At 44.0% G+C, this 26404-nt stretch overlaps 1 protein-coding gene across 5 annotated transcripts in view; it reads right to left on the reverse strand.

The window, feature by feature from the left end:
• Positions 1 to 24196, reverse strand: part of LOC117093250 (protein DDI1 homolog 2) — a 46826-nt gene extending 22630 nt beyond the window's left edge. For 2 of the 5 annotated variants that reach the window (XM_033228197.1, XM_033228200.1), the window contains exons 1-5: positions 23824 to 24196; positions 15145 to 15274; positions 11127 to 11363; positions 8139 to 8265; positions 2289 to 2416 (exon numbers count right to left, since the gene is read on the reverse strand). In XM_033228197.1, coding sequence (XP_033084088.1) covers positions 2289 to 2416; positions 8139 to 8265; positions 11127 to 11363; positions 15145 to 15274; positions 23824 to 23961 — 760 coding nt within the window. In that variant the 5' untranslated portion in view covers positions 23962 to 24196. Of the gene's footprint in view, positions 1 to 2288; positions 2417 to 8138; positions 8266 to 11126; positions 11364 to 15144; positions 15275 to 22123; positions 22324 to 23823 lie in introns of those variants that run through there. The other 3 variants (XM_033228198.1, XM_033228201.1, XM_033228199.1) reach the window with 3 other exon arrangements.
• Between the last annotated feature and the right edge of the window lie 2208 nt (positions 24197 to 26404).

Raw genomic sequence — 26404 nt, forward strand, 5'->3', positions numbered from 1 at the left:
ATTTTAAAAGGCCCAGAAATAATGAAGGAAAAGGGAATTTGGAAAGGCAACACTCTCTTTTTCTTCTTCCTTCTTAACTTTAATCTACAAAAGCAAGTTATTAAAGTAAGCAACCCAGGATGAGAAGGGCCCCTTTCACTGCTCTCCTGCATTTTCCAAAGCCTCAGCTCAAATGCTGTCTTTTGGAAAGACTCTCCTGAGCACCTTGGTCAGAGTGAGAATGTGGTCTCTATAGCCATCCAACATTCACCTGACTTTTGCACAGTGGTTGAGATTTCTGGCATCAAGGGAACCTGGGGCTGAATCCAAAGCCCACCACTCATGAACTCTGTATACCTGGAAGCGTGACTTGATCTTCTCTATATTTAAGTTTCCTTATGGATAAGATAGGAACTATAGTAGAACAAAGTACATAGAGCTGTTCTGAGGATGAAATAAAATTGAGTAAGATGATTACATTAAGCACCTAGCATGGTGCTTGGCACACAATAAGGAATCAATACACACTGAGTATTCTATTAGCATCTCCTATGTATTTGTCTCTCACTCACACAGGGGCCCTCTGAGGCTCCAGCCACTAAGTCTTATCACCAAGCACTCAGCACAAGGCCTTACATACAACAGACATTTTTAAAACGGAATAATCAGTAAATTTACTTCTCCCAGGAATGTCTGTATCTCAAGATACAAACTTCTTTCCCTGCCCCGCCCCCCGAAGGCAGGCTCTCACTTACCCAGGCTAGGGCACAGTGGCACGATCACAGCTCACTGCAGCCCTGACCTCTGCAGTCACCACAGGCTCCAACATTCACCTGAAGTAGCTGGGACTACAGGTACGCACCAACACACCCGGCTAATTTTTGTACTTTTTGTAAAGGCGAGGTTTCCCCATGTTGCCCAGGCTGGTCTCAAAATTCCTGGGCTCAAGCAATTCGCCCATCTCACCCTCCCAAAATGCAGGAATTACAGGTATGAGCCACTACACCCAGTCTCAAGGTACAAACTCTTAATGAGAGTTGAGGTCAGGAGCTCCCGATCAGCCTGCACAATTCAGGGGAACTCTCTCTACAAAAAGTTAAAAAAAAATCAGCCAGGTACGGTTGCACGTGCCTGTAGTTCCAGCTACTTGGGAGGCTGAGGCTGGAGGATCACTTGAGCCCAGGAGGTGGAGGCTGAAGTGAGCTGATCACACCACTGCACTCTAGCCTGGGTGACAGAGACCCACCCCCTCTTTAAAAAATGAGAGAGAGAGAGCTGAAACCCAGCATGTGCTCAGGAATGAGTAGATGAACAAATGAAAGAAAATACTTTTTTTCTTTTTACATAGAACTACATAGCCAAGGAGGAAAATATTATTTGAGCAGGGAATTTTTCTACTCTAGGAACTCACTTTTCTTATAGCCTTGAATGAGACACCCAGAATTAAGATGTATGAGACCACTTAGTCATACACCCACAAAATGCTGCATGGTGTAGTCTTACTAAAAAGCAAACAGTTGTTACTGATAGAAAAGGTGCCAACTAGTATGTGAATTACCTGGACCCTCAAGCAGAAGAATCCCTGTCTCCTTACCTGGTTGTTAAGTTCTTTAAGGGTAAGAACCACACCCAGATACCCTTACACTCCTCCCAAATCTTGGCAAAATGTTGGTGCACAGGCCAGGCTGAAATGTGTTTGATCTATACACTACACAGCTCCTTTTATAGCTCCTTCTTCTAAACCTATGTATTCCCAGTTTTCTACAGAAATATCCAAGAAATTCAGGATGCTAGACAAGGGGAGCTAGGAAGATAAAGGAGACATCACAAAATACAAAACTGGTTAAGAAATGATTAAAGAAAGAAATCTAATACCAACAGAATGCCTGGCAAGTGAAACAGTAAGTCTCAGGCTGGTAAGTTAGCAGCCTAAAGAACTACAGCCATCTGGGCAGGGCGCGGTGGATCACCTGAGGTCAGGAGTTCAAGACCAGGCTGACCAACATGGTGAAACCTCATCTCTACCAAAAATATAAAAATTAGCTGGGCATTGTGGTAGGCGCCTGTAATCCCAGCTACTTGGGAGGCTGAGGCTGGATAATTCGCTTGAACCCAGGAGACAGAGGTTGCAGTGAGCTAAGATCGCGCCACTGCACTTCAGCCTGGGTGACAGAGCAAGACTCCATCTCAAAAACAAACAAACAAAAAAAAAACTACAGCCATCTGAACAGATGCTTGAGCCTCCCCTTCTCCCATGTCAGGTAAGGATGTTGGAGGGGAGACCAAGAAATAAAAGACAGAGACGTCACCTGAGTCAACAAAGGCTTTCACAGGATGTCCATTCACTTTGCAGTTAATATAAAGCATCACTACTTGGCCAAAACTTTCCGGAGCCTCTTCCATAGCTATTGTCATGTTTTCCTCAATGTTCTGTTGCCTGTAACAGAACAAGACCAGGGACACTGAAAGCATTAATTCCATGGAGAGAAATCAGTTTCAAAGTCACAATATTAAAAAACAGATTTGTACATATCTTTTGCCCCAAGCACAGCAGCCGAGTCATAGAAAAATTGGTGCTTTATGGGGCAAGAGATCATTTCCTAGGAGGCAGTACGATAAACAGCTGGCAGAAAATCTAAAGGCATAAAAATTACCCTATGTAAAACACTGAGCTGCCTTTATAATAAATGTTCAGAAATAAGAAACTGGAGAGTAAGGGTCACAACCCCATTTTTCTGGCAGAATGTTAGAACTTCGGGAATGTTTCAATTTTAACTGAGGATTTATTGGGTATCTGAATACATTTCCTAAGCCCAGAACATTACAAAAAGTTCGCAAACAGAAAACACAAATATTTCAACTTCTTGTGCTGCTTTATCTGCAGGACTGGGTTTTCTTTTTTTTTTTTTTTTTTTTTTTGAGACGGAGTCTTGCTCTGTCGCCCAGGATGGAGTGCCGTGGCCAGATCTCAGCTCACTGCAAGCTCCGCCTCCCAGGTTCACGCCATTCTCCTGCCTCAGCCTCCCGAGTAGCTGGGACCACAGGCGCCCGCCACCTCGCCCGGCTAATTTTTTGTATTTTTAGTAGAGACGGGGTTTCACCGTGTTAGCCAGGATGGTCTCCATCTCCTGACCTCGTGATCCGCCCGTCTCGGCCTCCCAAAGTGCTGGGATTACAGGCTTGAGCCACTGCGCCCGGCCAGGACTGGGTTTTCTAATCTGTACACTGAGGATAATTGTTACCTATGTTGCTGAGAGGTACAAAGCATCTAGTATACAGTGCTCATATAACAGCTTATGCTACAAAAAAACTGCATCCATCGCTTAAAACTACATGTGTTTCATAGTTCATTTGATCCATGAAACGATTTGTTTAAAAATTCAACATGCTGGCCGGGCACAGTGGCTCACGCCTGTAATCCCAACACTTTGGGAGGCTAAGACGGGTGGATCACCTGAGGTCAGGAGTTCAATACCAGCCTGGCTTGCATGGTGAAACCCCATCTCTACTAAATATACAAAAATTAGCTGGGCTTGGTGGCAGACGCCTGTAATCCCAGCAACTCAGGAAGCTGAGGCAGTAGAACCACTTGAACCTGGGAGGCGGAGGTTGCAGTGAGCCGAGATAGCGCCACTACACTCCAGCCTGGGTGACAGAGTGAGACAACATCTCAAAAAAAAAAAAAAAAAAAAAAAACAACATGCCAGGTGCAGTGGTTCACACCTGTAGTTTCAGCACTTTGGAAGGCCAAAGTAGGTGGATCCCTTGAGCTCAGGAGTTTGAGCTCGAGTTTCAGACCAGCCTGGGCAACACGGTGAAACCCCATTTTTCCCCACCAAAAGGAAAACAAAAAACAAAAAAACAACGCAACTCTAATTCTTACATGAGAAAAGCAACAAAAGGGAGTTATTGCTTACTCCAACATCTCATGTTTATTCCCAATTTTTTTCTACTCCCTTAAAACAGCATAAATCAATCTCCTTTTAAAAACATTATCAAATACTACCAACATTAATGGAAACTAGGTTAGAGGCTGGGCAACTTACCTGAAGACTGAGACACTAACAGAACAGGTTCTCAGATTCGGGATAAACTACACTGTAAATTCAGGGTTGGTAAATCATAGTCTGCTGTTTAGGCAAAAAAAGTTTCATGGAAACACAGTGGTATCATGCATTTACATACTGTCGTATTACCTATGGCTGCTTTCACATGGCAGTGGTGGAGCTGAACATGAGCAACACAGATTGTATGGTCCGGTCTGCAAAGACTAAAATACTTACTATCTGCCCATTTGTAGAAAGTCCACTAAGGCCAGGCACAGCAGCTTACGCCTATAATCCCAGCACTTTGGGAGGCCAAGGCAGGAGGATCACTTGAGGCCAGGAGTTTGACACCAGCCTGGGCAACACAGTGAGACCCCATCACTAAAATTAGCTGGGCGTGGTAGCACAAGCCTGTAGTCCCAGCTATTCAGGAGACTGAGGCAAGAGATTGCTTGGGCCTGGGAGGGCTGAGGCTGCAGTGAGCTATGATGGTACCACTGCACTCCAGCCTGGACGACAGAGCAAGACATGGCCTTTTTTTTTTTTTTTTGCCCTGTTTTATGGTGCTGACCCTGTCTCTTAAACAAACAAAAAATAAACCTCAGGCCAAGCATTATAAATGGCTCACACCTATAATCCAAGCACTCTGGGAGTTGGACAGATCACTCGAGCCCAGGACTTTAAGACACGACTGGGCAACATGGTGAAACCTCGTCTCTACAAAATACAAGAAAAATTAGCCAGATGTGGTGGTGTGCCTATAGACCCAGCTACTCGGGAGGCTGATGGGGGAAGATCACCTGAGCCTGAGAAGTTGAGGCTATGAGCCATGATCATGCCACTGCACTCCAGTCTAGACGTCAGAGGCCCTGTCTCAAACAAACAAAAATTCTGCTGACTCTGGCTCTAACTATAGTTTCTGCCCTTTTCATAATAATAATCTAGCTCAAGTGAACTGATGGCTTTATCAGCCATTTTGCAACAAAATTTAAACTCAGAAAGTCAAAGGCACCTTCCTTTAGGCAAATATGAAAGCTATCGAACCTCGGTGTTCACATACCCTGTGGAATCACTAGTGTAGCAAGCCAAATGAAACTTTAGCCAGGCGCGGTGGCTCAAGCCTGTAATCCCAGCACTTTGGGAGGCCGAGACGGGTGGATCACGAGGTCAGAAGATCGAGACCATCCTGGGTAACACGGTGAAACCCCGTCTCTACTAAAAATACAAAAAACTAGCTGGGCGAGGTGGCGGGCGCCTGTAGTCCCAGCTACTCGGGAGGCTGAGGCAGGAGAATGGCATAAACTCGGGAGGCGGAGCTTGCAGTGAGCTGAGATCCGGCCACTGCACTCCAGCCTGGGCGACAGAGCGAGACTCCGTCTCAAAAAAAAAAAAAAAAAAAAAGAAAGAAACTTTAATAGACATTTGATATAATTACACAGGTTTTATGCTATTGCACATTATTAAACATAGAAATAATCTAAAATTAATTGTATACTTCATCTTGCATGGACTCCAACCCAAATGAGTTTCAACAAAAAATCCTCTGCAATAACACCAGCTACTTCGGCTTTTCTGGGGTCCATATGTAGAGAGTCTCTTCAGAGGTACAAGGTTTTCACCTTTCAAAGAGTAAATGTGGTCAGGTGCAGTGGCTCACACTTGTAATCCCAGCACATTGGCAGGATGAGGAGGGCGAATCACCTGAGGTCAGGAGTTCGAGACCAGCCTGGCCAAGATGGTGAAACCCCGTCTTTACTAAAAATACCAAAATAGCCTGGCGTGGTGGTGCATGCCTGTAATCCCACCTACTCAGAAGGCTGAGGCAGGAGAATCGCTTGAACCTGGGAGAAGGAGGTTGCAATGAGCTGAAATCGCGCCACTGCACTCAGGCCTGGGCAACAGAACAAGACTCCGTCTTGAGCAGGGGGTAGGGAAGAGAACAGATGTGTTATATTTCCTTCACTCAAGCCCTAGAAAGAAACATGAGCCATATGGACACTATCTATTTCACTTCTCTTCTTATTTATTTTTTTGAGACGAAGTTTCATAATGACTTAGGGCTGTCAGTTAATTCTAGTGTACAATTATATTTCTTTTTTTTTTCCCTAAGATGGGGGTCTCACTCTCTTGCCCAGGTTGGAATGCAATCATAGCTTACTGCAGCCTCCAACTCCTGGGCTTGAGAGATCTTCCTGCCTCAGCCTCCTGAGTAGCTAGGACGGAAGGTGCATGCCACCACACCTGGCTAATTTATTTTATTTTTTGTAAAGACAGAGTCTCACTTTGCTGCCCAGGCTGGTCTCAAACTCCTCGCTTCGAGCAAACTGTTGGGATTATAGGCATAAGCCACCATGACTAGCCTGTATTTCTGATTTCAAATGTAGTAAGAAGAGTATGAGGCAGGGCATGGTGCTCACACTTGTAATCCCAGCACTCTGAGAGGCTAAGGCGGGAGATCAGTTGAGGTCAGGAGTTTGAGACTAGCCTGGCCAACATGGCAAAACCCTGTCTCAAAAAGAAAAATGAAAAAGAAGAAGAAGGAAGGGCTAAGTGCTGTGGCTCATGTCTATAATCCCAGCACTTTGGGAGGCTGAGGCGCGTGGATTGCGTGAGCTCAGGAGTTCAAGACCAGCCTGGGCAACATGCTGAAATCCTGTCCCTTCAAAAAATGAAAAAATTAGCTGGGCATGGTGGTGGATGCCTGTATTCTCAGCTATTTGGGAGGCTAAGGTGAGAGGAACACCTCAGTCTAGGGGAGGTCCAGGCTGCAATGAGCTGTGATTGTGCCAATACACTCCAGCCTGGGTGACAGAGTGAGACCTTGTCTTAAAAAAAAAAGAAAAAAGAAAAAAAAAAAAGATAAAAAGAATGAGAAGTTTAAAAAAGCATGATTTGATTTCTAAGTTGATAGTGTAATACAATGACCAAGTTAGCCTTCATTTAAGTCACCGAAATGACGACACAGTCCCTAAAAGGCTGAGTAGTCTAAGTGTAAGTATCATTGCTGTTATCTTCTTCTTATACTTTTTCACAATTAGCAACAAAAACTGACCTGAGGCGGGAAAAGCAGCTGTCCTTTTTTTCAGAGAATGACTGAACAGAATCTTGCTTGTGACTATCAGTGTGACTGAGGCCGGAACGGCGTCACTGTCCTTGCCTGAGCTCCATGCCCAACAATTCTGATTCATCAGATTTGGGAGAAGAGCCCAAGCATCTCCATTTTTAAAAGCTTCTCATATGATTTTACTATAGCCCCAGGTGAGAACCACTGCATTACAGAAACTGAGGGCTGGAAACATGTCCAACATTCAGTTTATCCACTGAGGCCAGTACAAGAAATGCAGCAGGAAAACAGATTTAGGACTACCAATGTTCCATCAGCCCAGAGCCCTCTCTAATCCAATCATGTTTAAGCCCTGGATTTAGTCAGGACTCACACAATATGTCTAAAGAAAGAGAGTCAAATCAGCCCATGTAATATGCAACCAGCCTTGTGGTCTCACCAGAGGGTGGCTTCTGCTCAGTCTGGGGTCATTTATCTAGAACTGTGTTATGATGCTCTGTCTGCTAGTCAGGGAGTCTTCCTTAAAATTTTAGAACAGTCATTAAACTCAGCACCTGTATCTTTATCATGTCGAATCGAAATGCTTAGAAAAGAGGAGAGACTAAACTAAAAGACTGAGGTTACTATCTCTTTTTTTTTTTTTTTTTTTGAGACGGAGTCTTGCTCTGTCACCCAGGCTGGAGTGCAGTGGCCAGATCTCGGCTCACTGCAAGCTCTGCCTCCCGGGTTTACGCCTCCAGAGTAGCTGGGACTACAGGTGCCCGCTATCTCGCTCGGCTAGGTTTTTTTTTTTGTATTTTTTAGTCGAGACGGGGTTTTACCACGTTAGCCAGGATGGTCTCGATCTCCTGATCTCGTGATCCGCCCATCTTGGCCTCCCAAAGTGCTGGGATTACAGGCTTGAGCCACCGTGTCCGGCCTGAGGTTACTATCTCAACTGCAAAACAGAGAAGCTGCCTCCAAGCAGATGCCCAACTAATGTCAGATAACCTGCAGTTTGGGAAATCTGGGGTCTCTGAGTCTTGTTCTTTAGATGAACAGGCCATTACCTTATATCTTCTTCTATCTTTGCCTGAGCTTCAAGGTCAAAGGGATCAGCAGAAAACAGACGAATCCTTTCTTGCTCTCTCCGGGCTCGGTCCTGCTGCTGCTCCACCAGGACTCTAGAGAATTTCTCTACAAAAATAAGGGAGAAAAATCTTAAATACCGCTGTATTTTCAACCTTTATCAATACTTTCCCACACCAAACAATTTCTCAAACTACATCTGTAAGAGATGTAGAGAGGATGCCTAAAGCTTATTTGAAATGAGCAATTACATTTACTTTCTATTCTCCGAGTCAAGGCTATTTCGTCATTTAAATTCGACATAAAGAAAGTATTTGTGGCTGGGTGTGGTAGCTCACACCTATAATCTCGACACTTTGGGAGGCTGAGGTGGTAGGACCATTTGAGCCTAGGAGTTCGAGACCAGCCTAGGCAACATAGCAAGACCTTGTCTCTACAAAAAATATAAAAATTAGCCGGGCATGGTGGTGCATGCCTGTAGTCCCAGCTACTGTCAGGTGGGGGTTCAAGTGTGGGGGGATGGCTTGAGCCCACGAGGTCGAGGCTGCAGTGAGCTGTGATGGCACCACACACTCCAGCCTGGGTGACATGGTGAGACTCCGTCTTAAAAAAAAAAAAGTATTTGCAAAAATCTTTTATAAGAAGTTATCTATCATATTGTTTCTACTCAGAGGTAACAACTTTCCAATTTAAAACGGTGGGGAGTGATCATGTGGCAGATGAATGTCCCCACTCCTCCCCTTCCCATTGCTCCCCATTGTCCTCATTGTCCTATTACCTAGAAACAAAACACAGCATTATATAATCTCCTTTTCCTCTTCTAGTTTCATTTCCTTTATAACATGCCCTGCCTTAAGCCAGATAAATTAAGTATAAACTATTGTTAGTCTACCTATATTTTGTGTGTGTTCTGATGAAATAATAGGCAGGAAAATTAGAGAAAACACTGCTTGCTACAAGATGTACATTACAATTAAGAATCTATTTCGCAATTTCTGTCTTTTTTTTGAGATGGAGTTTCACTCTTGTTGCCCAGGCTGGAGTGCAATGGCACGATCTCGGCTCACTACAACCTCCACCTCCCGAGTTCAAGTGATTCTCCTGCCTCAGCCTCCCAAGTAGCTGGGATTACAGGCGCCTGCCACCACGTCCAGCGAATTTTTTGTATTTTTAGTAGAGATGGGGTTTCACAATATTGGCCAGGCTGGTGTTGAACTCCTGACCTCAGGTGATCCACTGAGCCTGGCCTATTTCGCAATTTCTTAAATGGTGGTACGTTTAAGTGTGCAAACTTAAATGCCCCATCATCACAGTCTTTGGTGATTAGACATGCTGACCTAAGAAATTAAAAGATATTATGACAAGGTTTATCTGAACTACTAATGCACACAGTACAGATGGATCTAAAAAGCATTAAGTTGAGTGAAAGTACTTTGGGAGGCCGAGACAGGTGGATCACGAGGTCAGGAGTTTGGGATCAGTCTGGCCAACATGGTGGCCAGGAGTTTGGGACCAGTCTGGCCAACATGCACTATCTACTAATAATACAACAATTAGCCAGGTGTGGTGGTGTACGCCTGTAGTCCCAGGTACTTGGGAGGCTGAGGTGGGAGAACTGCTTGAACCCGGGAGGCGAAGGTTGCAGTGAGCAGAGATCGCACCACTGCACTCCAGCCTGGGAGACAGAGTGAGACTCTCTCTCAAAAAAAAAAAAAAAAAAAAAAAAAGCCTAACACGAAAGAGTAGACACTCTATTATTCCATATACATGAAGACAGGCGAAACTAAACCGTAAGATTATCAAAACAGTAGTAACCTATAAGGAGAGGAAACTGACTAGCAAGGAACATAGCGGAACTTTCTGAAGTGAGAGAAATGTCCTGTGTCTTGATCGGGCTTACAGGAGTTTGTCAAAACTCAAGGAATTGTATATTTAAAATCTGTGTATTTCGCTATAAGGTAAAGATTGCCAATTTAAAGACAGTCAATTGAGGAACGAGTCATTAAGTGTCTGTTATGTTTTTAGACTTAACCCAATTTAACTCATAAATCCAAGAGTAAAATGAGAGTAATTTACAGAGAAAACTCGATTCATAAAGATGGCTAAAAGTTGGCTGGGTGTGACAGCTCATGCCTGTAATCCCAGCACTCTGTGAGGCCAAGGCAGGCAGGCTGCTTGAGCCCAAGATTTTGAAACCAGCCTGGACAACATGGCAAAACTCCATCTCTACAAAAAGTACAAAAAATAACTTGCAGTACACTGAGGTTAAAGTGATTTCATTTTGCCATATAGGGCACTGAACCTGTTTCCTGTAACTAAAAAAAATGCCAGCTGGCATCAGCTGGCTTGTTGATGCTCTCTTTAATTGAAGATCTAACAGGTTAAAATATCAGTACCGGCCAGGCACGGTGGCTCACGCCTGTAATCTCAGCACTTTGAGAGGCTGAGGCGGGCGGATCACGTGGTCAAGAGATCGAGCCCATCCTGGCTAACACGGTGAAACCCTGTCTCTACTAAAAACAAAAAATTGGCCCAGGAGTGGCGGCTGGCACCTGTAGTTCCAGCTACTCGGGAGGCTGAGGGGGGAGAATGGTGTGAACCTGGGAGGCAGATCTGGCAGTGAGCCAAGATTGCGCCACTGCACTCCAGCCCGGGTAACAGAGCGAGACTCCATCTCAAAAAAAAAAAAAAAACAAAAAAACAGCACCTAGGTTACGTGCTGCCAAAACAATGAGGAAAACAAAAAGTAAACCGAGGGGGGTGGCCTAGATGGATTTCACTCCGAAACCTCTATTGCTGATTCCAATTAACTCAGCCTTTAACTTTAGTATGAATCCACCTCTCACAGAAAAAAACCTGGTATGTTCAATAAATCATTTCACAGTGTTGCTTGAGTCTCTTCACATTTGCTATGACACAGCTTCTTCACCTCAGGCCAGCCTAACCGCCTTCCAAATTTATAAGCTTACCAAGGTCTCCACTGAGCAGAGCTTCTGCCAGGGGTGGATTGCGTTCCTTCAGCAAGGACAGCTCATGCGGGTTGGCCAGCAACATACCTCGGAGCAAGGCTGGATTGTCCAAGCCCTGAGGAGATGAAGTTATCTCTCCAGGAGATGAGTGGGACTGCTGTGTTCCCGGTGGCTGGCGCTGCTGGGGACTTGATGTGCCAGGCACAGCTATACTACTGAAATCTATTCGGGGTAAGTCTGTTAGGGAAAATCAATTCAGTTTACTCAAATTACTCTACAAAAACAAGCACTTGAAGGAAACAGCAGAACACTTGCTCATACATGGTACATGACAACAGCAAAGGTAACTGTAGACTTTACCCTTGTTCTTTCTCATGCTGACTCTGAATACAAAACTGCAGGCTGAGAGTGAATCAATAGGAAAGAAGAAAAATAGGGGGAAGGTGACAGTAGTAACCCCAAATTTTTAGCTTATAAAATATCTCACAATAGACATCAGGTTTTTAATTTATGTTTTTAAATAATTAAAGCCGCCGGGCGCGGTAGCTCACACCTGTAATCCCAGCACTTTGGGAGGTCAAGGCGGCTGGATCACCTGAGGTCAGAAGTTCCAGACCAGCCTGGTCAACATGGTGAAACCCCGTCTCTAACTAATTATACAAAAATTAGCTGGGTGTGGTGGCAATCGCCTGTAATCCCATCTACTCAGGAGGCTGAGGCAGGAGAATCGTTTGAATCCGGGAGGCGGAGGTTGCAGTGAGCCAAGATCGCGTCATTGCACTCCAGCCCAGGCAACAAGAATGAAACTTTGCTGGGCACGGTGGCTCAAGCCCATAATCCCAGCACTTTGGGAGGCCGAGATGGGCGGATCATGAGGTCAGGAGATCGAGACCATCCTGGCTAACACGGTGAAACCCCATCTCTACTAAAAAATACAAAAAACTAGCCAGGCGAGGTGGTGGGCGCCTATAGTCCCAGCTACTCGGGAGGCTGAGGCAGGAGAATGGCATGAACCCGGCAGGCGGAGCTTGCAGTGAGCTGAGATCCGGCCACTGCACTCCAGCCTGGGCAACAGAGCGAGACTCCATCTCAAAAAAAAAAAAAAAAAAAAATGAAACTTTGTATCAAAAAAAAATTAAAGCTAGTTTCAATAAATATAATTGCGTAAGTCTGGTTGTTCTTGAGAAAAATCCTACTCTGGTCTGACATATGGTTCAAACAGCCTTGGCGCTTGGATTAAATAATTTTTTGTTTTTTGTTTTTTTTTTGAGACAGAGCCTTGCCTTGTTGCTCAGGCTGGAGTGCAATGGCGCAATCTTGCCTCACTGCAACCTCTGCCTCCTGGGTTCAAGTGATTCTTCTGCCTCAGCCTCCTGAGTAACTGGGATTACAGGCATCTGCCACTAAGCCCACCTAATTTTTTGTATTTTTAGTAGAGATGGGATTTCACCACATTGGCCAGGCTGGTCTCGAACTCCTGACCTCAGGTGATCCACCCACCTCAGGGTCCCAAAGCGCTGGGATTATAAGAGTGACCCACCCTGCACAGCCGGATCAAAGGATATTATATATATCAAGTGAGCAGCATAAATATCAGATGCTAAATTCTGCAAGTCAGTGCTAAACGTACTGGCTCAGGGAAGTTCTTAATAGTTCTCTGAATTTCTACTTTCACCTGTGCATCTCTGCTAACTCTTCTCATGCCCCTGTGGGGCTAAACAGTGTCATCATTTTATAGAAAAGAAGAAAAGGGACTTGCATAGGTTCTCAGTGCTGATTACCAAAAGCTACTATAGTTTAGAAGCCAGAACTCCCAGGTTCTATTTGCCAGGCTCAGCTGACCTTACTAAACTGAAAGCAAGATAAAAGGGAATTTTAATTCTTACACAAAGGACTCACACATTGTATGACCTCATTTATATGAAATGTCCCAAATAGGTAAATACGTAGAGACAGAAAGTAGACCTGTAATTGTCTAGGCTGCGGAGCCTAGGGGGAAATGGGAGATGACTATAAATGGGTATAGGATTTATTTTTAAGGTAATGGAAATATGCTAAAATGGATTGTGGTGGTTACACAGCTCATGAATATAGTAAACAAAAATTAAATGCATGAATTGTATCTCAATAAAACTGTTATTTAAAAAAGAAAAATGAAAAGTAAACAAGGAGAGCCAGAATGAGGGGCTAGGCCTGAGTCAATGAACATTCCTTCAACTCCAAAAAATATATTTGATGGTCAAACTTGTCTGAACAATGAGTACTGTTCTTAGAGATATAACGTTATAAATGACAGTACGCTAAGCAATTCCACAGTGATCAGAATTATAGCACAATCCTTGCACTATTAAGGATTTTATATAAACTAAAAAAACAAAAAAAAAAACTAACTTGTCTCAAGTCTGGGACTATCCTGAAGCCTTTTTGGACCTCAGACAGAAAAAGAGAATGCTTAAACTCATGATGTAACATTTTTACCCTTTAGCAGGGGATCAACTAGCCACTTTCTTCAACTCCCAACCAAGGAAAAGGTGAAGTTAACAGGATGATCTCTGTGAGGTAGCTAATCTATACCAGCCAGGAAAAAACATATATGGGTGGGTCCTCCTCTTTTTGCAGGTCAAGACATTTTATCTCCACCCCTGTTACACATTATCTTGAGAGTTCATTCACTTCAGAGTAATTCTCAAAAACATGTTTACTTAATAGACCAGATCACTCCCGCCCCAACCGGTTGGCTCTCTTGTCCACATGCAACAATACGGGGTGGGGGGGAGAAGTAAATTCCGGAATTAACAATCTCATCAAATTAACCAAAGGAAGATGTGGTTTTTACTGATTGTCACAGTTGTTTAAAAACGTTTAACTTCTTTAGAGTTTAACTGTGGCCCCAAGGCACTAATGTCTTCCAGATCTGGTGGAGTCAGTCCTTGATGGTCTCAGTAAGCTCCAGTTTCAGGCTGAATGGAAACACTGTGGTTAAAGCTGCAGTCAGTCTGTCATCACCCAGACTCTGCTAGCATCTGTCACCATAAACTTTAAAACTGGTGACCTACGGGCTAAACACTATTTAAGAAAATCTATCTGAATATGGTAGGGAATGGAAAAAAAACCACACATTTCACCAAGCTGTTTCACATTAAGACCTTATAAAACACTTTGTGGATCCATGAGCCACTTCAAGTATCTGAACAAAGGTATGACCCTCTCTCTATCCAGTACACACACACGTTCACATCCATACAATTCCGCATATTATTTTAGTGACATAGAACCTACTAAATCCCAATGCACAGATTTCAGACCATAAACATCTATTATAAAAGGAGCATCAAAGATAGATAAACGTTTCTTTGTATGTGATTAACGTAGTTGGTAGGAAAGAACCACAACTTGGTGGTCAAGCTGCTTAATGTTTATCAACTTCAGCATAATGGAAAAAGCATCAAATTTTAATTCCTGTGCCCTCACTTAATAGTTATTTAACTTTAAAGACATCATTTAAAATATGGCTTCATAATTATAAATTATTATGCAAATTATTATGTAAATCCTCACACAATCAAGTTACGAGATCACGTGAAATGCAGCTCCAAGTGCCTGGCTGGCTATAAAATGCTCCAGAAAGGCTTGGCCACTGAAGGACAGACACAAACTAGCAAAATCATAGGCTTACGCATTCTTTCAAGTCCTTTCCAAGGATAAAGATTACTGTATAATTATCACTGATAACAGAAGCTAGTATTTATTGAGGGCTTGCTATGTGCTGAAGACTTTACATGCATTAGCCTCACGTCAGCTTTAGGAGTTGGGGTTAATTATGGCACCTATCTTATAGAAGAGGAAACCAATTTAGAGACATTACAATACTTGTTCAAGGTTACACAGCAGGGAAAAGGCAGTCAGGATTTGTATTCTGCAGTCTGAATCCAAAGCAAATCCAAAACTCTGTGAGGCGCTATGCTCTGCTACCTGCTGATGGTTGTGCTGGGGGATGCTCAACCACCAGATGTCTTACTTGGGAACTGCACTGGAGGTCGAGGGTCTGCATTCTCCTTCTGTCGTAAAATCACAACGTCCCCATCTTTCAAGCCATAAGAAGCCAAGGATCTGTGGTTGTCTGTGAGAGGTCTTTCAGCATAGACGATCTACAACAAGAAAAGATACACAACAGTATAATGCACTGAGAAGTAACAGAGCACAAAGCAGAAGGACTAGTTTTCCTCTGAGTCAGATGTCACACTCGGTTCAAAGCCTCCAGTGGATTCCCACCACATCCAGAACAAAACCCACAGTCCTTCCCGTCACCGACCAGGACTAAACAATTTGGCCCCTGGCTCTCCTTCTGACTTCACCTTTCACTATGACTGCTGTTCCTCAAATAACAGGGATCAACTTCCCCTTCAGGGCTGTTTCTCTTGTTTTCTCTACCTGAGGAATGTTCTTTTTCAACTCTTTTTTTTCCCTTTACGTCTCTGATCAAACATTACTCTTTAGAGTTCTTCCCTAATATGTTATTTAAAATATACTCTCGACTAACACAATATATACTTATTTATTCTCCTTCTGTCCCATTAAATGTAAACTACTTGAGGACAAGGACTTTGTTTCATTCACCAGATCATAAATGCTTAGAACAGGGCCTGTTACATAACTGATGCTCAAATATTTGATGAACTAAAGAATGAATTTATGAAAATGGATATAATTTTAGATTTAATTTTTAGCAGGGAGGAAAAGGGAATGATTTATTGTGGGTATGCTAACTAACTACAGTACTACTAAATAAAGTGTGCACTTTGAAATAATCTTGTACACTGGCAAAAGGTTCCCAAACATCATCCTTCCTGCACTGCATTCTTCCTTCTCTTCTACCATTCCCAGAGTTTTATCACTCTGGACTGGGCACGGTGGCTCACGCCTGTAATCCCAGCACTTTGGGAGGCCAAGGCAGGTGGATCATGAGGTCAGGGATTCGAGACCAGCCTGGCCAACATGGTGAAACTCTGTCTCTACTAAAAATACAAAAACTAGCCGGGTGTGGTGGCATGCACCTGTAATCCCAGCTACTCCAGAGGCTGAGGCAGGAGAATTGCTTAAACCTGGGAGGCAAAGGTTGCAGGGCTGAGATCGCACCACTGCACTCTATAGTCTGGGCAAGGAAGACTCCGTCTTGGTGGCGGGGTGGGGGGCAAGACTGGAAAATAAAGTGAAACTAAGAAAATAACAACTAAATACAACTGGAAAAAAAGAATTAGGAATGTACTACTAATAAAAATATTTTATGATATGTAATCATACTGAAGAAAACCTGAGAGCACAAATAGATGAAATAACGTGCTATAGATAGAAAGAACAAAGGTATCCTATAATTTTATCATGAAAAAACATAAAATCTGCCCTGCATTATTACCTACTCCAGAAAGGCATTCAGAATAAACTCAGGCTTTGAAAGGTTTTCCTCCTAATGATTCACTTTTCACCAGGCCACATGCAAACTGAGGAACCTGAGTTCTACCCTGGCTCTGCCAGTAACTCCATGCAAGGGGCATGACACAGGCCTCACCCCTTCCCATGTGTCAAGCAAGCAGGTGGGCTAGATCATAATTACAGCTGTCCTTTCCAGTTCTCTCTGCTAACATTATCATTCTATATTTCCTTACAGCTTTCATAGTAAGGTTACCTGAAATAAGAACTGAAAATACAGCATTTAAACTGGAAAAAAAGTGATTCTGTCATATCTGCTCTCAGAATTTATAGACATGAGGAACAGAACAGGAAAATGAGTTCCTACCAAAATCGAATCCTGAATATGAGCAAATTTGTAGGCCCAATTATACAAGTTTTATGCATGACTTGAAAAAAATACTATTAAGCTATTAATGCTCAATCCGCTGAGTTAAAAAACATGTCAGATCTGTTATGATGGCTCACACCTATAATCCTAGCACTTGGGGAGGCTAAGGCGGGAGCATCGCTTAACCCATTTAGGCCAGAGGTTGCAGATTTTTTGTGTGTGTGTGAAAAAATCACACCTTGGCAATGACCTTGAGCGGTAAGATATAACTCCCACAAGCTGGGTTAAGCCCTGGAGTTTGAAATCAGCCTGAGCAACATAGTGAGAATCCATATCTAAAAAAAATTTTTTAAATGGCCAGCCATAGTAGCATGTGACTGTAGTCCCAGCTACTTAGGAGTCTGAGGCAGGAGGACTGCTTAAGCCCAGGAGGTCCAGGCTGTCGTGAGCTGCAGTTGTACCACCGCACTCCAGCCTTGGGACAGAGTAAGACCCTGTCTCTTAAAAAACAAAAACAAACAAACAAAAAGAACCACATTTCAACAGACTGCAACTGTCACTCCCATCATCCCATTCACACACCCTTATTTAAGCACATATTTCACAGTAAAAGTACATCAGCATCAACACAGATTTTCTGCAAAACAACTGAGAGTCATATTATAACTTGTGAGACTGCTTGGAAAAACACGTAAACCAGAAGTGACAAGCATCACAGGTTGAGGTGTGCAACAAGAAACAAGAGGTATGCCAAGAGAAATGGCAGGTAGACAGGCTCTTACAGCATAGCATCAACACTGTGAAGCCACTGTCAATAACTTACTCTTTAATTTTCCAGTTTCAGAAATTTGACTATCAGTATATTTAGAGATACATGAACAGTCTCCTGGGAGCAGAGGCACATTCTAACTGTATTTATTTATTTATTGAGATGGAGTCTCGCTCTGTCGCCCCAGCTGGAGTGCAGTGGCGGGATCTCAGCTCACTGCAAGCTCCGCCTCCCGGGTTCACGCCATTCTCCTGCCTCGGCCTCCTGAGTAGCTGGGACTACAGGCTCCCGCCACCATGCCCTGCTAATTTTTTTTTTTTTTTTGTATTTTTAGTAGAGACGGGGTTTCACCATGTTAGCCAGGATGGTTTCAATCTCCTGACTTCGTGATCCGCCCGTCTCTGTCCCCTAAAGTGCTGGGATTACAGGAGTGAGCCAATGTGCCCGGTCATTAACTGTATTTATAAGCGAAAATTTATTTATTTACAAGGAGGAATCAAACTCAGGAGAATCAAAATGATCCTATGCAGCCTGGGTGCCGTGGCTCATGCCTATAATACCAACACTTTGGGAGGATGAGATAGGAAGATCGTTTGAGGCCAGGAATGCAAAGCCAAACTGGGCAACACAGCAAGACTCCACCTCTAAAATAATAATAATAACAGTAATAATAATTAGCCGGCATGGTAGCATATGCCTGTAGTCTCAACTATTTGGGAGACCGAAGCAGGAGGATCACCTGAGCCCAGGAGTTCACGGTTGCAGTGAGCTATGATTGTACCACGGCACTCCAGCCTGCGAAACAGAATAAGATCTTGTCTCTTAAAAAAAAAAAAAAAAAAAAAGAAGAAGAAGAAAACTGCAATTGGAACAACTGTCGGATTTCAAAGCCCATATTCAAGTATTATATACAGCTTTCCCAAACATAACCCTGAAGTGGCCTGGTGAATTATGTGGGTGACTTTAACAAGCACTACTAAGCCACCCATTGCCACAAAGAGACTCTATCCACCAGGAGGATTAAAATACTGTCCACTGCTCGACGCGTCCCCATGCCCTGAACATGAGGAAACACCACCAACTGCCCGCTGACTCCCACTTCACAGATGCCATACTTCACTCCATCACTGCTTAGTTGCCACAGTATTTCCTCAGCAGACAATATCACTTTTTAAAGGAAGGCAGCATGATCTAACAAATAAAAATGTAAAATCTAGATAATCACCACATTGAGCATGTCTATGAAATATGAAATGCTGCTTCAGTGCCAATTTCCTGGAAACACTAGACTGAAGAACCTGGGAGAGGAGCACGCGTTCCTCACACTGACGAAGCAGCAGCTGTGCTCCATTTTAGTCTAAGGACATAAATGAGATCAACTAAAGCTCAGCTAAAATTGTAATTGCCACAAAGAACTGATTTCATTTTGTTTAAACCGGCTTAAGAGTCCAAGACAGACAATTATTTTGCAGCAAAAGTCCCAAAATAAATCCATGTGATCTTCCAACGGAACATGAGTATCTATTAGACATGGCTTCAAATCTCTACCAATCAAAACAAAAGGCGTTCCACAGCAGCATTCTCGATCCTTCCACCACGCATGTTACCCAACTCAACAGCCACAAAGCCCAAAATTCAAGTTTTGCCAGTTATAAGAACATACAACAAGAAATGTATACAGCTATGAGTCTTAATCAGCAAAACTGGCGCAACTGCTGGTACTTACTCCAGAGGAGGCACCCCAGAGACTGAATTATAATCTTAATCAACATTTAACAACAGACTAATTAATAAAACTCCAGAACTTTTAAGCATGAGGTCAGGTGTTTTCTGGTCTCTGAATGAGCGCCTTCTATTAACAAAAAGCTTAACAATAAATTTCTAGCATTAAAGAACATAAACTGGTAGGCCAGGTGCAGTGGCTCACACCTGTAATCCCAACACTTTGGGAGGCCGAGGCGGGAGGACTGCTTGAGGTTAGGAGTTCAAGCCCAGCACTGGCAAGATCTCGTCTCAAAAAAAAAAAAAAAAGTCTCAGCTACTTGGGAGGATCCCTTGATCCCAACATGTTGAGGATACAGTGAGTTGTGACTGCAACACTGCATTCCAGCCCAAGTGAGAGCAAGATCCCATCTCTAAAAAATAAAGAATAAAGATAAAATAAGGACCACAAACTGGCTACAAAACACTTGGAATTACATCTGAATGGCTTCATAATAGTATTGCCAACAATCAAATGCCCACTATCTACCAAGTGATCTACATATTCTACCCCATGTAATAGCCAATTTGACTTGTATAACTCTCTCTGGAAGGCAATTCGGCAACAGTTACTAAAAACCTTTCAAAGACTTTATGCCTTTGATCTGGCAACTGCATATCTAAGAATTTATCCTGAGAAAATAACAAAAATGGAGGCTACAGCCTTAAGTATACGGATGTTCATGCCATGTTACTTATAACTGCTTCCAATTTTCCCCAATATTATGCTTAACAAAAGGGAGATTGTTAAATAAATTACAATACATCTATATGATGGTATATTATGTAGCCTTTAAAATGATCAATTTGGGGCCAGGCGCGGGGGCTCACGCCTGTAATCCCAGCACTTTGGGGGGCCAAGGCAGGTGGATCATCTGAGGTCAGGAGTTTGAGACCAGCCTGGCCAACATAGTGAAACCCCATCTCTAAAGAAAATTTAAAAATTAGTCAGATGTGGTGGAGCACACCTGTAGTCCCAGCTACTTGGGAGGCTGAGGTGGCAGGATCACTTGAGCCCAGGAGGTTAAGGCCACAGTGACCCGTGATCGCACTACTGCCTAGGTGACAGAGTGAGACCGTCTCAAAACAAAAAAAAACACACAGAAGATAAAACAGTGGTTTACAAACCACAAATCATGCTGTGTGCATTTCCAAGATCATACAATTACTGCTATTATTTGCCTTTCATTTGAGGGTCCTTATACATTGTGCCTACTTTTTCCATGTGCCACCTACAGAGATAAATTATCAGGATGCTTCAAAAATATGAGGACATTAATTTAAAGTGAAGCTAAGTTCTGACAACTGTTTGAAGTTCACCCAGGCAAGTCTGCATCAAAGCATCAAACAGAGCCACGACTGGCTTCCAAGCCCACACTTCTATTAAGAGACGGAACATGCCCAGCTTTAATCACACGTACAAGTAGAGATGGCTTCTGTTCTAAATTTGTTACCACTGAATTATAACTACTATAATCAGACTAGAGCTGTTAAAAATTAGCACCTTTTCTAACTGTATGCTTATGCACAATTGACATTCAGGTGAAAGACTGAATTCTAAACCAGTGATCACCAATGCAGGGCAGCCATGTAACACAATTCTTTAAGGGTGGAGGAAGAAACTGAAAATATTAGAATTTTCATTTCCATTTATTTTAGTTCGTCCTTCCTTAAATGCCATTTTGTGTGTGTACAATGTTACTTTTTGTATATATTATATATGCATATAATGCACGTGTTATGTGTATATTATACATGGTCATATATAATGCATAAAATGTATCAGTTCATGTATATAATATATACATAACAGGAGCATAATCTGAAACATTTTACTGATAGGGATACATGAATGAAAGTTTGGACACCAGTGAACACATAGTGGCAGGAAAAAATAGCCAGGAACATAAAAATATATGTATTTCCTTGAAGAAATGGAGTCAGAAATGAGAGGTGAAGGAATGGGAATGGAGAAAGTAAACAAGAGGAGGAGTTAAACAGTCAAGGAAAGGAAGGGAAGATGAGTAATATGAGAGAACCCTGGGAGGTCATGGGGGAGCACTCAAGTAAGTAAACATGGTATATTTGTGGGTAAAAACTATAATGACGTTTACTTTTACGATTTGCTGAAAGGAAATGACTCAAGTGTCTAGGGTGGATCCTGTTCCTGCCTGATGGGCAAGCAAGTGAAAGACAACCGACCACCAGACACCTTAAAATAGATACTGTGTTGTCAGGTTACAATGGAGCCAACAGAACAGACTGGAAAAACAGGAGCTGTTTATGGCTATCTAACACAGGCTTAACACCAGTTGGAGCCCAAGTTTCTATATGCTAATTTGGCTTGGGAAGGAAGTAAATGCCAAAACATTGACGTAATAAACAAGAAATAATTTGGAGTTAGCCTATGTTCAATTACTAAGGTATTCCAAACTTTCTGGACTGGCAGAGGGCAATGCCTGGCTGACCACACAATAAATCATCTTTTGTGATGGCTGTAACAAGAAATTTAAGTCAATTAAAGGGGGTGTCAGATATCCCTTTAATTGATTTAAATTTCTTGGTTCAGCCATCACAAGAAGTGCAGGAATGGAAACAACCTCAACCTCTGTCTTTTCTCAAGCCCTAACAACAAAACCAATTTACATTTTAATTTCTTATTTTCCCTACCGGCCGGTGATTACAACGAGGGTAATATAACAGCTCGAGGAAAAAAACAACCGAAAAAGCCACTATCAAAAATTGAAGAGTTGTCCGGACGCGATGGCTCACGCCTATAATTCCAGAATTTTGAGAGGCCGAGGCGGGCGAATCACTTGAGGTCAGGAGTTGGAGATCAGCTTGGCCAACATGGTGAAACCCCGTCTCTACTAAAAAAAAAAAATACAAAAATTAGCCGGGCGTGGTGGCGCGCACCTGCAATCCCAGCTACTCAGGAGGCTGAGGCAGGAAAATCGCTTGAACTCAGGAGGCAGAGGTTGCAAGGAGCTAAGACCGCACCACTGCATTCCAGCATGGATGACAGAGCGAGACTCTGTCTCAACGAAAATGAAAAAGAAGGGAATAAAAAAAAAACTGAAGAGTTGATTTTCTCTATTTAAGCAGTCCTTTCCCAGTTCTCCACATGAGGCATTCACTGACAGGAACTGGTTCCTGAGCTTTTGTGGATTAACTTTTGAAATTCTTTCTGAACAGCTTTATGCCAAGGTTCTGAAGTTCACATTGTGTAAAGGAATCATACTTCTGAACAAAATATTGACACATGTGTTTACCATAAGACAGCAGAACAAGCTGTAGTTGGGCAATCGTTTTGTAAACTGTTTCATAACTGCAGTAGAAAATCATGATTTACATGATGGAGCCTTGGGAGACTTCTGTAATTTTCTTAATGTTTAGACTACGTCCTCCAGGCTAAATGTATTAAGTCATGATCTAAGTGTTTCAGTGTAAAGTTTACAGGGTTATTGTCACGATTCTGTTTGATAAAGACTAGGGGCAGCCCCAAAGCATTTTGAGAATTACTTTTCTTAGTTAAAATATGAGAGGTTGAACTTCTTTCCAGCAAGCTGACTAGGGAAATGAAACCACCAAACAGCAGATATTAGGCCGTTTCCAAGCAAATATCCTTTTAAAGCATTGAACTTTGAACTGACCCAAACTCTGAACTGTGGCCTGAAAGAAAAAGGGCCCTCTGGCTTACTACCAGAGTAGAGCCGAAAGAAACAAACAGCTTGAGTTGAACCAACAGGTACTGTTTTTCAAAAGAATTTAACCAGAAACGCATGTGGTGGGTAAAGAGCACTTCCAAAGACCCCAAAACGAGGTAGTGCAAATCTTAAACTTTTTCTTTCACCGGAAGTGTAAATCTGTGCATTTAAACTGCGTATATTTAAGCAGAAACCCTCTCCAAAAAAAAAAAAAAAGAGAGACAGAGAAGCAGAGGAACATCTATCTACCACAGTGATCTAAACTGGTATTTCTGGTTTGCAGGACGTATGAATCCTAGCAAACCCAGGGCTGCTTCCGAGGTCCACAACGATATCCTACACTCAGGATCAGAAAAAGGGCCAAAGAGCCAAAGGTGAGGAGGGTTAGCGCTGCTCTACAGTCCACGCGCCCCTCACGCTGCAGTGGGTGCGTCTGCGGTCAGGTTCTCCGCTCCCTCTCCTCGTACCCCACCCCACGCTCGGGGTGTGTGAGGGCAGCTACCGATGCCAGCTCCCCAGCTCCTTCCTGGATGCGGGGGTGACCTGAGAATGGCTATCCCTGCTCACCCCAGCCCCCAATTCTTCACCAGTAGCAAAGGGAGTGCGGCCCCGAGGCGGGGAGGGCTTAGCTCCGGGGCAGGCCCCGCTCGCTGCCCGGCGTACCTGGCTCTCGGCTGCGGGGATGCCAGACTCGAGCTCGCACAGCGCGCGGAAGTTGTGCAGCTCGAAGTCGGCGTCGACCTGGAGGGAAAAGGTCACCTCGGAGAGGTCCCTCCGCACACAGTACACGGTGAGCAGCATGGCCCGGGCCCGACCCGGCTCGGCCCGGCCTGGGCGCGGGGCGCAGGGGAAGAGGCGGCGGCGTGGCCTGGCTGGTGCTGCGGAAGGACGGCGCGGGCTGCTCGCTCGCTCGCTCCCTCCCTCACACACGCTCAGTGAGTCACTCCCGCCCGCCCTCACTAGCAAGCACGGCCGCCGCCACCCGCCTGCGAGTCCGTCTGCCTGCCCGCCTGCCTCCCACGGCTGCCGCCAAGCGCGCCGCCCGCCCGGCGCCCCGCCCCGCCGCAACTCGGCTGCCGTAAAGCCCGCCTCGCCTTCCCCGCCTTCGCGACGCAGCGGGGGGCGGGGACTGGAAGGGGAGGAGGAAGCCTGGAGAAGATAGGAGCGGGAGGAGTGGGAAGGGGACGTGGGAGGGGACGTGGGAGGGGAGAGGGAGGAAGGGCTAGAAAAGGGGAGGGAAGGAAAGGAACGCGGAGAAGGAAATCTCTGCTGACTGGTTGACTTATGACTGAGGTCTGTGGAGGAGTCCCCAGTCTTATTTGTTCACCGAACAGGCATTAAGTGCCTACCATGTGTCGGGCGCCGGCGATGCAGAAATGAATAAAAAGATAAATCTGTCTCCGTAACTCTCAATCTAGTACAGGAGTTAGTAATAAAAGCGTATTTTTCGTGGTAGAAATTGAAGCTCCGAGAGAGTAATTCACTTCCTGTCTCAGTGATTTAGGATTAAAACCAAAATCATTACCCTCCCTAGTCTATAGAAGCCAGTTGGCTGTGGCCCACGCCTACCTCCCCAGCCCCTTCTCCCGAGCTCTTCCCACGTTCTCTGCCCCCCAGCCACATAGCTCAGTTCCTACAAGGTTCCATTCCCCTGTCTTGTAAATAGTTTTCTCTCTACTTGGACTGTCTGTTTCCTAGCCCTAGCAACTCCTACCACCTAGCGCAGTGCCTTTTTGGGCACAGCTTAGAATCCACTCAATAAATACTTGCTACTTTAATGGCCTGTTTAAGGCATATAGCTGATGAGTGATAGAGACCCAGAACTAACGTGCGGATGAGTAAGAAAACCAAAATTGAAAGATGAATTTGTAATGGATGCCAGATTAGCATCTTTCCATTTACTCCCACTCCCCCGTCCATGTAGGGAGCCCTTTTCCATTTTAACAGGAGAGAAGGAGCAAATAAGATGGCTGTGGGTGCAGGTAAGTAGGTAGTAAGTAGGCTGTTGGTGCAGGAAAGGGAGAATTAGCAGCTGAAGGCTTTTACAAAGAGAAAGTAGAGGAACAGGGTAGTGAGAATGCTTATATCCCCTACGAGCAACGGAAAGCTTGACTATCAGTGGCTTAAACAAACAAGGGTTTATTTTCTCACAGGAGAGAAGGCCTGGAGGTAGCAACAGCATTGGTTGAGTGGCTCACTGAAATTAGGGTCCATACCTCTGTAATTGTTTTGACCATTTCCTGAGGGTTGCAATATATGGCTGGCTGCCTCCACGCCATGCATCATTTTCCTATTCAAGGAAAAAGGTTGCCCAGAAGTCCCTGTGCACATTTTTGCTTACATCTCACTGGACAGAATTGTGTCACATAGATGCGTAGAGGCTAGGAAAGCAAGTATTCAGCTTTGCCTAAAGGACATAAATAGGGAAAAGGGAGGCTGGGAATGGGTATTAGGAAAGACATACACAGTGCCTTCTATAGTGAATGTTTGAAATAACCATTGCAAATTGAAGCAAGTTTAGCCGAGAAATGTTCTAGGATTGCCCAGTGGGGGTATCAAGGAATCAGATGAGGCTGGACTCATTGGTTAATTGTTATATTTGGTCTAGTGGTGCTCAGGTTCCCAGGTCTGGCAGATTTTGTTCTCCAAAGATGATCATGACAGTGTCACCCATCCTATATGCTCTTCCTACAATGTGATTGTGACAACCCTCCTATTAAGAAGTGGGGTGTATGTCCCTCCCTTTGAATTATGGCTCCGCAGACTAACTCTGGCATAAGTGACATTATGTTATTTCCTTTTATTTTCCAAGGCAGAGTCTTGCTCTGTCACCCAGGCTGGAGTGCAGTGGCACGATCATGGCTCACTGCAGCCTCAACCTCCAGGGCTCGAGGTTCAAGCGATCCCTTCAGCTCAACCTCCCTAGCAGCTGGAACTACAGGTGTGCACCACCACACACAGCTAATTTCTTTTTAGTAGAGATGAGGTCTTGCTATGTTGCCCAGGCTTGATTTCCTTTTTATTATAATTTTAGATTATTTTTAATTAAAAAAAATAGTGATGAGGCCTTGCTATGTTGACCAGGCTAATCTTCAAATCCTGGCCTCAAGTGATCCTCCCACCTTGGCCTTCCCAACTGCTAGGATTACAGATGTGAGCCATCGCACCCAGCCACTTTGTGTGATTTCTAAGGCTAGGTCTTGCCTGTGTCCACCTGGAGTCAACGGTTCTCACCCAGCATCCA

The sequence above is a fragment of the Trachypithecus francoisi genome, unplaced genomic scaffold, assembly GCF_009764315.1.
Source record: "Trachypithecus francoisi isolate TF-2019V2 unplaced genomic scaffold, Tfra_2.0 Lachesis_group12, whole genome shotgun sequence".
Lineage (NCBI taxonomy): Eukaryota > Metazoa > Chordata > Mammalia > Primates > Cercopithecidae > Trachypithecus > Trachypithecus francoisi.